This window comes from Xiphophorus hellerii, chromosome 1, assembly GCF_003331165.1.
Source record: "Xiphophorus hellerii strain 12219 chromosome 1, Xiphophorus_hellerii-4.1, whole genome shotgun sequence".
Taxonomy (NCBI): Eukaryota; Metazoa; Chordata; class Actinopteri; order Cyprinodontiformes; family Poeciliidae; genus Xiphophorus; species Xiphophorus hellerii.
This window is the reverse complement of record NC_045672.1, coordinates 23,508,931-23,521,656: the sequence shown is the minus strand read 5'-3', so window position 1 is coordinate 23,521,656 and position 12,726 is coordinate 23,508,931. Positions and strand designations below refer to the sequence as shown.

General features: G+C 42.2%; 1 protein-coding gene across 2 annotated transcripts in view; it reads left to right on the top strand.

Moving 5' to 3' along the window:
- Positions 1–12,726, top strand: part of scube3 (signal peptide, CUB domain, EGF-like 3) — a 114,008-nt gene that overhangs the window by 43,944 nt on the left and 57,338 nt on the right. For both annotated transcript variants that reach the window (XM_032575639.1, XM_032575563.1), the window contains exon 4: positions 9,244–9,378. In XM_032575639.1, coding sequence (XP_032431530.1) covers positions 9,244–9,378 — 135 coding nt within the window. The remainder of the gene's footprint in view (positions 1–9,243; positions 9,379–12,726) is intronic.

The window sequence follows — 12,726 nt, the reverse complement described above, 5'->3', positions numbered from 1 at the left end:
TAACTGAATTTGCGTGAATATTCAGGAAATGGCATTGTCAATCATAAATAATTCCTTTATCCAACTAGAGAAACTGAATTTTCAGAATATATTTTAGCTGATTAAAACTTAATCAGTCAATCAACCTTTGAGGAAAGTGGTTTAGTGGAAAGCTTTGAGTTAGCCTGACATTAATTTGAGTTGAAAGTTTGGGAAAGGAAATGGAGAAATGAAGTCAGTGGGAGCCGACTTTCGATCCAGCTGCTTGGCCACCACTGAACTGTCAGAGATATAATGTAACAGATAAGAGGAAGACTTACTGTGGTTCAAACTCAGCTATCGTATCACCGCTCTCTCTCATCTAATTTTTTTCCTCAGCAGGTGCTGCTCCTATTCCACCCCTTTGCTCAGCTCACAGGGAATATTTTGACACAGTGTTACATCTCTGATCTGACAGTCATTCTGCGCAAGGGAGGAACTGACCAGTTTATTTGGTTCAGGTTGTAGGATGAAATGGACATGAAGGAAAAGATGATTTTAAAGAGAACTACAGAGCCTTTCATATGGGTAAAGAGAAAAACAAGTTTGTGCATGTGTTGTTCATATAGCATTTCATACGAATGGTGATATAAAGTATGATAGATGAAAATAAACGAACTGATATATTAAAAACACTGAAATATACATTATTTAAAAAAACAAAAATGTATGAAATACACAAAATATGTCAACAACCAGTAGTAAAAATGTAAGCATCACCTAAAAAGTAACAATATACTGCATGACAACAAATCAAATGCTAAAACATAATAGAATTAAGCCGATATTTAACTGTCAGTAAACAGCTAATCCTAGTTTAAAATTGCTGTTTTAAACCTCAGGCTTTCAGGTTGGTGGTTTCAGCTTTGAGGAACAGAAAGTAAATTCTGCCTCCACTTGTTTAGTTCTGGTCCAAGAAACACTAAGTGAGCAGTTCTCAGAGGACCTGAGAAGTCTGCATGGTCCATAACTGACCAGCAGTTGCTTGAATGATTTTTACGGAGTTCGATTCTCTTGCTGTTCATTTAATGTCGGACTTATGTGTCTGTCAGGTCTTTATGGCATGGTTTCGCAGCGGCAATAAGTCAAGCTGTCTGGCATCTTCCATTATACAGTGTGACAGAAGTTTATGTCAAGATTTTATACGATCCAATTTGCACAGTGTGACATGTTAAAGTACCATACAATTTCTTAAATCATCAACAGTCAATCTATCATCCAACCAGACAACTATACTGGCCCAAAACTAAAAAATTGTTTCTTACTGCAAAATACGGGTCTAAAATGATTAAACTACAGGGTGTGAAGTTTAAATACCTTTCTAACCTCTCGGGCCTGTTATAATAACTCAAACCCAAACTGCTAGATGGTATTTTGAAGCCAGGATTCACTTTGAGAAAAAATATCTTCATATTAGAAAAGCTGTGCCACTATCTTATTGTTATTGTAAACATTTGCTACAACATTGAATGATAATATTGAAATATTTTCTGTTTCTTAGTTAGCTTTTGTTATCAGTCACTTGCTTAGCATGTTGTTATCTTAATAAAACTGATATGGCGGTGCTAATTTCTCGAATCTATATCGCTGTGATGAACTCTACTCTGGGCATTTCTAAAACTTTCTCTCACATCTAATTATAAAGACATTGAAAAAGTGTTTTTAAAACATAATGATTTAAATCTTGGTATTCGTTGACACCTTTTTATTTCTTCCATCCCTTCACCTCTTGCAAGCGAAATGCCAGGGGAGGACGGTGTCTGTCCACTCACCTCCTTGTCTCTGGTCTGTCTGGACCACAGAGACATTTCTGAGACCAAGCAGTGGGATGGATGCACAGACAGCTTTGATGACAGATAGCTGCAGTTTTTCACTTTCTGGCCTCAAATAAAAGTCGGAGTCAGCTAGAAACTCCCGCAAAGTCAGTGAACCCTCTAAAAAAAAAAAAAAAGAGGGAGAGAATGAAAGAGTTGAGTATTTCTCCAAAATAAGAGTTCAGGAGTTTTTGTAAGGCAACCACCATGTTTACATGGCTCTAAAGCTCTGCGCGAGGCCAAATGTTATATATACAGCCAAGGCTATCTGAAAAACCAGCGGACATGGCCTCCGCAAATACAACCAATCTCCTAATCTCTCTCAGTTTGAATTCTCCTTTTCCTCTCGTCTCCTCAAATGAAGTAAGGTTAGAGCAGAGGCTTGTCTCATTTTTCAGGAGTGAGACGGCTCTTTTAACTTGATTAAAATGTTTTTCGTTTCTCTCCGGCCCTTTAGAGAATTCTTAAAAACTGTCTAAAGCCCAAATAACATGAGCACTTCTTCAAGCCATGCCAGAACCCCTTTCCGCTTGGAAATATTTGCTTTGGACGCCAGCCTTGCCCAGCACACAACACAGGCAATTATGGGAGCTATTTAAACAAGGGAGATCTACTGACAGCCGACGCCTCATTTGGAGGGATGAAGGAATCAGGAAATGAAACCTTCATTGATGCACTGAGGGTATGGAAAGAGAAATCCCCTTGGGGCCCCGTCTGTGGCCGTTTGCGTATCTCATGGGCATTTTGAGTGTTAAAACTTGCAGCATTTGTTTAACATTTATATGTTTGGATTTTTTAAAGTTTGTGATTGTGTTTAAAGGAAAATCAGGCAGAGACTTTATGCATATATTGCAGGATTTTTTTTTTTCTTGCTGGAGGTTTGTTGTTACCTACTCAGTTTATCTCCAAAGGTGCAGCTGCAGTTTGCTGGCAGCTTCCAGGGTCCTTTCTCCAGGGACCATAAGTAGCTCCCTTTTTCTTTTAGTGTCAGTCTCACTGTCTTTCTCCTTCTGGAGAACTCTCCTTCACCTGGCTGTAGAGTGACACTTTTCCCATCAGCCTCAGCAGAGAGAACACACTGTTTTTAGTGGGACAGAGACAGTTTTGATGACTGGATGTGAGAGCAGGACAGAAAACCTGGCAGTCTGACGAGGGTGATAAGTGCTGCTACCTGTCACTGACCTTCTCGTCAACTCGTTCTTCTTAGAATGCTGCATGTGTCGTGACACTGTGATTAATTGAGCTTTTAAACAGAAACAGAAAACAAGAAGAGTGATGTTTTATTTCTGTCTCCTCCTGAGATGAGAATTCCCCAGAAAGAAAACTTGATCCAGAGGTTTTCTCAGACTGGACAAATAGACAGTAGATTAGTTTCGGATGACATTTTAATAACATTAATCATAATATAAAACTTGTGTATACAACAGTTTTATTTTTTTTATTTTAATCATGGATAAAGTTGCAGTATTCCGGGTTGTTCTCAAATGGGAGTTGGAGATAGATTAGATTAATTTGGACTTTGTAAGCTGAGTTTTTTTCTGATTTGTCGTGGTGGAGAAAGAGCTGAGCAAAAAAGTGAAGCTCTAAGTTTACTGGTTTACCTGTGGTCATGAGATTTTGATCGTAGCCAAGAGAATCCGATCCCAGATACAAAGGTCAGGGATCTAAGACCAAGATGGCGGCGCGTGAACAACGCGAGGCTCAGCGTCTCTCCAGAATCTGCTCTTTAGTGGTTTTTTATCTATTTATTACTGGACTTTTTTTCCCCGAATTGCACAGCGTTGCTGCGCTACAGCAGACATGTACTTCTGGACATTTGGAGCTACAATTTTGACTCTATGATCGCCGATCTCCGACTCATCCCAGAGATCTCCAGAACACCGGAGGCTGCTCACTTCTCCCGGCTCGGTGGAAGTGTACGCAGGCCGCGACGAGAACGTAAACAAAGGCGGGGTAAGCGTGGAGGGGTGCGAGCTAGGCTAAAGCTAACACCACATCGGCTCCCTTTACCCAGCATTTTCCTCGCCAATGTCCGTTCTCTGGCTAATAAAATGGATGAGTTACGACTATCCATCACGAGTGACAGACGGATTATGGACTCAAATGTCATGTTTTTCACCGAAACATGGCTAAACAACAACTGCCCGGACAATGCTATCCAGCTAAGTGGACGCCACACACACTGAGCCGACAGGACAGCAGATGACTCCGGCAAGACCAGAGGCGGAGGTTTGTGCATTTATATTAACAAAACTTGGTGCACAGACTCTGCTACTACCAAGAGTCACTGCTCACAGAATGTGGAGTTTTTAATGGTTAAATGCAGACCTTATTACCTCCCAAGGGAATTCACCTCGATCATCCTCACTGCCGTGTACACCCCCCCCCCGGATGCTAATGCCAAACTAGCCATGAAAGAACTCTATGCGGCTATTAGCAAACACCAAACCAAATACCCCGAGGCTGCTTTTATTGTTGCAGGTGATTTCAATCACTCCAACTTGAAGACAGTTCTTCCCAGATTCCACCAACATGTCTCCTGCCACACCAGAGGAGACAAGACCCTGGACCATATCTACTCCAATCTGGCTGGAGCCTACAATGTGACACCCCTCCCGAACATCGGACAATCAGACCATCTCTCCCTGTTCCTCACACCTCGGTACTTACCACTCATCCAACGTGTGAAACCTACCTTGAGGACAGTAAAGGTGTGGCCAGAGGGCTCAGAGGCTGTGCTCCAGGACCAGTTCAGGAATACAGATTGGACTATTTTCCACCATACAGACTTGGATCAGTACGCCTCATCTGTACTGAACCATATTTCCACCACCATAGAACGTGTCTCCACCTGCAAACGCATTACCATGTACCCCAACCAGAAACCCTGGATGAACCGAGACGTTCGTCTCCTGCTGAAGGCCCGCAACATCGCCTTCAGGTCAGGGGATGCACAGACTTACAGTACGGCCAGGGCTGAGCTGAAGAAGGGAATCAAGAAGGCCAAACACCACTACAAAAGGAAGGTGGAGGATCATTTTTCTAACTCCAACCCCCGACGTATGTGGCAAGGCCTTCAGATTCTCACAGACTACAAGAACCCCAATACCACCCCCGCTTCTACTGATGTCTCCTTCCTCAACGAATTTAACAACTTCTATGCTCGTTTTGAGAGAGGGAATACCACAACTGCAACCAAAGCAGCTACCACCCCAGGCCAACAGCCACTGACTTTCCTCCCCACTGACGTAGGAGCGGCTCTGAGCAGGATTAAATCCCACAAGGCTACGGGTCCTAATGGCATACCTGGACGTGTCCTCAGAACGTGCTCTGGGGAGCTGGCAGGAGTGCTGACGGACATCTTCAACCTGTCCCTGGCCCGTGCTGTGGTACCGACCTGCTTCAAGTCTACCTCCATCGTCCCAATCCCCAAGAATCCCAACCCAACCAGACTCAATGACTACCGCCCGGTAGCCCTTACCCCCATCATTACCAAGTGCTTGGAGCGGCTGGTCCTAGCACACCTCAGATCCTGTCTCCCCCCCACACTAGACCCCCACCAATTTGCATACAGGCAGAACAGGAGCACAGAGGATGCAGTCTCTATAGCGCTGCACTCTGTCCTTTCTCACTCTGTTCTTACTGGACAGTAAGAACACTTACGCCAGACTGCTGTTCTTAGATTTTAGTTCAGCATTCAACACTGTCATCCCATCACAACTCATTACCAAACTCACAGACCTCGGCATCAGTCCACTCATGTGTAACTGGTTGCTCGACTTCCTGACCAGTCGACTTCAACATGTCCGGCTGGACAACCACTTCTCATCCACCATCATCATAAACACCGGAGTGCCACAAGGCTGTGTGATGAGTCCCTTCCTCTACTCCCTCTTCACCTACGACTGCAGACCTGTCCATGGCTCTAACGCCATCATCAAGTTCGCAGACGACACCACGGTGATCGGCCTCATCAGAGACAATGACAAGGCTGCTTACAGGGAGGAGGTAGACCGTCTGGCTGAGTGGTGCGACAAAAACAACCTGCAGCTGAACACCGAGAAGACCAAGGAGCTTATCGTGGACTTCAGGAGGAACGCTGATCTACATCCACCCATCCACATTAAGGGGACAGTGGTGGAGCTTGTGGACACCTTTAAGTTCCTGGGAGTCCACATCTCCGAGGACCTGACTTGGACGACCAGCTGCTCCAAACTCATTAAGAAGGCGCATCAGCGCCTCTCCTTCATGAGGACCCTGAGGAAGAACCACCATTGAGAGCATCCTCACCAACTGTATTACAGCTTGGTACGGGAACTGCTCTGTCTCCGACCGGCAGGCGCTGCAGAGGGTGGTGAAAACTGCCCAGTATATCGCCGGGGCACCGCTCCCTGCCATCAAGGACATCTACAGGAAGCGGTGTTTGAAAAGGGCCAGGAAAATCACAAAGGACTCCACTCACCCAACACACACACTCTTTTCCCTCCTGCCCTCTGGGAGGCGTTACAGAAGCCTACGGACCAGAACCACCAGGCACCGGAACAGCTTCTTTCCCACAGCTGTCACGCTTTTGAACGCCTCCTGACATAAAACATAAACTATAAGGACTGTACTCCCCTATCCTCTCATACAACAATAACACATGGACTATCCTCACACACACACACACACATCACGGACTGTTTTCTTCACACACACATACAACCTGTAAATTTTATCTGCCATTATTTATCTTGTATTATATTATAGATAGATAGATAGATAGATAGCATTTATTGTCATTGAACAGAATTCAACGAAATTTCCATTGCAGCTCCCGTGCAAAAGGTCAAATATATACAGTATAAATAAGCAAACACACAATAATAATAATAACAATATATACAACTAAATTAACTAAAGGCACTCAACCACACCAAAGAAGTAGCAGCAGGTCCAATTATGGCAAAGTACAGATAATGTGACAGTGCAAAGTGCAGAACAATGTGGCTGTGTGGGGGTGGGGGATATATATGTGTGACTGTGAGGTTGTGATATGTGTGGGAGGGGGGGGCGGCAGGGAGTAATGGCTCTGACGGCTGTGGGGAAGAAACTGTTTCTCAGTCTGTTTGTTGTAGTCCGTATATTCCTGTACCGCTTGCCTGATGGCAGCGGCACAAACAGTCTGTGGCCCGGGTGGCTGGAATCCATGGCTATGGATCCAGCTCTCTTCTTGACCCGGCCTATGTAAATGGAGTCCAGGTCTTGGAGGGGGCATCCCACAATGCCTTGTGCTGTTCTCACCACCCGTGTCAGTTGTTTCCTCTCCAGTGCTGTGCAGCTACCATACCACACAGTCATGTTGAGGCAGAGGATGCTCTCGATCATCGCCCTGTAAAAGTTCACGAGCAGCCGTGAGGAAAGTCCAGCCCGTCTCAGTTTCCTGAGGAAGAAGAGCCTTTGTTGTGCTTTCTTCACCAGGTGGGAGGTGTTTGTGTTCCAGGAGAGGTCAGACGTGATGTGGAGGCCCAGGAACTTGATGTTGTCCACACGTTCCACCACTTCTCCATCTATGAGAAGGGGAGTGTGATCCGTCCTCCTGGACCTTCTGTAGTCCACAATGACCTCCTTGGTCTTCCCTGTGTTCAGCACCAAGTTGTTGGCTGAACACCACTGAGTGAGCTGCAGAATCTCCTCTCTGTAGTGGGTCTCGTTGTTGTCTGAAATGAGACCCACTTCTGTTGTGTCGTCCGCGAACTTCACGACTGTGTTGGTGGGGTGGATGGCCACGCAGTCGTGTGTAAACAGGGTGAAGAGAGCTGGGCTGAGCACACAGCCCTGCGGCGTGCCTGTGTTGAGGACCAGTGGGGACGATGTTGAGCCACTTATTCTCACCACATATATACATATATAATCCATTCCCTAACATTCTCGTATATTCTGTATATTCTGTATAATCTGTATAATCTGTGCATATACAGTAGCTCCCATATTTATATTTATATTTATACACAATATCTATATCTCTTTGCTATAACCCCTTATAGTCCATACATACATAGTCTTGTACATCTGTAAATAAATATTTATATCTCGTAGAGCACTTCTGGATAGACGCAAACTACATCTCGTTGCTTATACTTGTGACAGTGCAATGACAATAAAGTTGAATTCTATTCTATTCTATTCTAAAGCAGGATCAGATTATGAAAATAATTAGTGATACAACTGCAAATCTACCCAGACTTGGCCGTTGACTAAACTGACTGGCTGCAAGTAGAGCGTCAATCAGAGAAGCAGCTAAGAGAGTAAATCTGGAAGACTGGCACAATGAGACATGGTTGCAGTAGTATCATGCTGTGGGGATATGTTTCTCCAGCAGGTGAAAAAGAACCAGGTCAGAGTTGTTGGGAAGGTGTTGGGAAAATGTCTCAAAGGCTGGGCCAAAAGTTCACCTTCCAAAATGGCTCAGATCTAAGCATCTTCACGTGTTCATGGGCAAAAACTTTGGTTTCCAGATGTTCAGCACCGTTTGAGACACACCTGGAAGATCTGCAGCTAAAATTACAGACAAATCTGACTCAAGGGTGCTGAACACAAATTCCCTACATCGTCTTAGTATATTAGGCAAAAATAAAATATAATAATAAAACAAATAAAATGCATTGAATCTTGTGTTTGTAGTAGGACAAAATGTGAAAGGTTTGATAGGTTTCTAACTATTTTTATATTATATTTATAAATACTTTAAAATGTCTCAAGGTACTATTTTATTTTCTGGCTATATAGGAGGAGTTACTTTGGGGGTCATTCATAGTGAGCGTCCCTTTTTTGCCTGAGCTTGAGGCGACGCTTTGCTAAATACTCTGTACGTACTTGAAGTAGATTCTCTCCCCCACTGACTTTGAAAGAAAAATATCCCACTCTTCTCTTCCTATCTAAACTTTTCCTCCCCCTCTTTCTCGTCCCTCTCCTCGCATTCCTCCCGTCACAGGGCTGACAGACACTCGTCATCAACAGGTACTCTGGCCCAGTTGGATCAGGTTTCCCCTCTTCAACGGATTGTGTTGCATTTGCATTTTTATAGCTCAGTGCTGAACAGTTTTAAATGGAGCTTTCAGGTTTTTGTCTAGTTTTTTGTTTGCTCTTAGTATTGCTTTTACTCTCACATCACAACTTAAAAGTTTTCAAAGAATTTCATTAAATTAAATTTAATTTATTTGACCATGTTTTTATTTTTTTTTTTTAAGGCAGATGACCTCTAGATTCTTTCGGAGTACATAAATGTTTAAATCATGTTTGCATCATCTGTTTGGCCCATGGAGCAAGTCACAATTCAATCTCAGACAAGTCCCGCACAGACTGTCTGTGCAACATTTGTTCTGTTTTGAACTGTTCTCATTAATTTGTGTGTGGTTGTGTTTCCTGGCAGACGTGGACGAGTGCTCGGAAGGCAACGGTGGGTGCCAGCAGATTTGTGTCAACATGATGGGCAGCTATGAGTGCCGCTGCAGGGAAGGATTCCTCCTGAGTGACAACCAGCATACATGCATCCAGCGGCCTAAAGGTTATTCACCTGCACACACGCTTTAGTCAGATCATGTATTTGTTCCCTTACAACTTTCTCCTGTGCTAGTTTTTTTTTTTTGTTTTGTTTTGTTGTTTTATTTTTTTTTGGTCACACTTAATTTTAGATAAACTAATTTATAAGATATACATAGTAATACCAAAACACAGTTTTCAGATTTAATTTAATAAATGAGAAAAGCAATCTAAACCAACCTGGTCTTATGTGAAATGTAATTGCCTCTATTTTTCAATTAACCAGAATGTTTTGTTTAGCTGCATATGCACCACTAATGCCTGATTACTGCCTGGTGTGTAGGAAATAGAAATCGCCTAATAGAAGAAATCAAATAGATTGTGTATCATCCAATAGAATAGAAGAGCTCAAAAACAACACATAATGTCCCAATCAATAACAATAAAGAAAAAATCAAGAAAAGGTGAGAAACAAAGTCTTTACTAATCCATGAGGTCACAAAGAAACCCACAGCCACATGTTAAGCTCTGCATGTCTCATTTGCCTCAGTTTAGGTGAAATAAAGTTAAGTTCACGATTCAACAATAAGGAATATGCTGAGCAAAAAATGGCTCAAGGTAAAACAAATTGCTGACTAAACGGAGAACAAAAGCCCGTCTCAGATTTGCCAAAAAAAAAACGTAGTCCCAAAAAACTCTCAAGACTTTTGGAGAAATATTTAACAGAGTAGCAAGGCCAAAATGAAACATTTTGAAACTTGTGGGTCCTGAACGCAAATGGAACACAGCACATTTAAGTGTGATTTTGTGGGGCTGCTTTCCTGCTTCAGGACCTAGACGACTTGCCAAATTAGTTGAAACCATAACTCTTCTTCTTTTTTTTTTTTACCCCTCCAGGGGGTCTTTTGTGGGCTCTAGTGTCCCTTATACGACAGTAGAGTGACAGGAAACGGGGAAGGAGAGGGGGGAAGACATGCTGCAAATGTCGTCGGGTCCGGGAGTCGAACCTGCGACGAGGACTCAAGGCCTCCAAATACAGGTCGCGCTAACCCCTACGCCACCACGGCACGCCCCAACTCTTCTTCCTTTACTACAACATTCTGAAGGAAAGTGTTTGGTCATAAGTTTGTGACCTAAAGGTTAGGCAGACTTGGGTTGTGCAGCAGAACAATGATCCAAAGCATACCAACAATTCCACCGCAGAAGAGATAAAAACTGAAAGTTTTTCAGTGGCCTTGTCAAAGTCGACTGTGATGTGACTGTTAGTGTTCTTTAGCCTTGGCTGCTGCTGCCAACACAATCAGTTATTAAGTTAAGGGGGATTATTTTGCTACATATAGCCATTTTGGTTTGGATAACGTTTACTTTTAATAAATGATATCCTCATTTAAAACAGCTTTTTTGTATTTTCAGTGTATTTTCTTCTGACTTTAGAAGTAGTTTATTGATCTGAAACAGTGAAGTGTTAACAAAAAACTGAAACATAAGCAGCGGACACTTCAACTGCACTGTGGTTTCATTTTTGGGTATCGGGTCTTGCCCTTACTGTACAGTTTGCTCAAACATCATTACGATACATTTTAAGATAATGATGCTGTCAAGTCTTTATGTAACTAGCAGATATTCAGGAATAAATGGAGGGCGGGATTAGCCCTAACAAGCCCTACAACAAGTTAAAACAGTTAGGTTGCCACTCTTCAAAGAGAAGAAATGAAGAGGGGGAGAACAAGGATACATCTTTTTGTTTTCCACTCCCCTTTTCAAATTGAACCTATCTAGCACTTGGCTGCTTTTCAAGTTATCTGTGGTATGAGAGTGGCCTGCGGGGGGAACTGCGAACAGTGAAAACAATTAAAGGTGTAGCCCAGGGCAGACACACCTCTTGTTTATAGAGCGTTCCTATGGGATGGAGACGTGACAGGAAAAGAGCCAACTTGCTCTGAGGCTTGCTCACCACACACAGCAGCGCCACAGACATGCAGACGGTTTTAATGTCAAACTAAGTTGTCAGGAAATGTCTTTGGTGGCTATGAAGCGCTGGATTGCACAGAGCCTGTAACAGCTCTACACTACACTAGCTCTTTTTTTTTTACAGTGTACTTTGTGTAGGATTTTGTTGCTTTCTTACTAAGAGATTTAGAGATTTTTCATTGTTTCTGCCAATCTTTGTGATACATACTTTTAAGAAATAATGTTTTCATAAATCTATCCTCATGTTTAGAGAACAAGAGGAACATAGCTTATGAAAGCAGATATTAGGGTTGTAAAATGACTTTATATTTTTATTAAACCGATACTAGAAAAAAATATATATTCAAAGATACTCATTTGCATCCAAATCAATATAAGCTGACCTATTTAAATTTGCCCAAATTGTCTGGGAGCAGCGCTACAATAACAGGCCCTTAGCCCCTCCCTTCTCCACAGCCGCTCGACTGATTGAAACAAAGAATTGCTGTAAGTTTCAAACATCCAGAAAAAACATGAGCAACCATCTTTAGCAGACCAACAGCATTGTTCGGACAGATGGAAAGCTAACGCTATATGTTTAAATATTATCTTCACGAACACAAACAGTCCAGGAAAGGTGCTATGTTGGTCTGAGAACCCCATGGAGATGCGCTTCCCAGCTGAAAAGTTCCAAGTCACGCTTTGCTCAGTGCGAATTAACACAAACAATTGTTCAATACTTGTTAGTTTTGACCTAATAATGGAAGGTTTGGCTATATATTGGAATTAATCATATTTTCTCTTAACTAATAAGAATTGTCCGTTCCAAAAATGTTGCTGCTTGGTATCGGTCTTGAGTTTAAAACTTTAGCTTTGTGTCAACCCTAGCACATATGAGATACTATATCTACTAGAAATGTTGGAAATGCTCTATACTGGTGATTTCCAAACAACAAAAGTGGTCGTGGGCCAAAAAAATTAACAAATTTAAAACATTTTTAGAAAAAAACAAAACTAATTTTATCTTGATTTGTTTTTCATTATGCTCAAAAATAAACTAAGCGTGCAAAAGAAAAAGATAGTCAAATATTTGTAAGTAAGGGCGTGTAAATAATGGCGTTAGCCTTGTTGAAAGAAAAGTCTCCAATAAAGACTTTAGTGGCACACCGTTTTCTTTTTTCTTGCCCAGGATTTTTTTTTATATTCTAAAAAAAATTAAACAACTAAAAAGCACTTTCTACATTTAGCAAAGTTCAATAACTAATTAAACACATCTAGTTGCACCAAAGTCTGCTTTCAATTAAAAGTCACTGGATGTACAGTATGTAGTCCTACTAATTATCAAATTAAAAAGAAAAACCAAAGTGTGGTTATTAAAAGGCCAATAAGTTGTGTTGTAGTCTTGACATTTAAGAATGTAAGA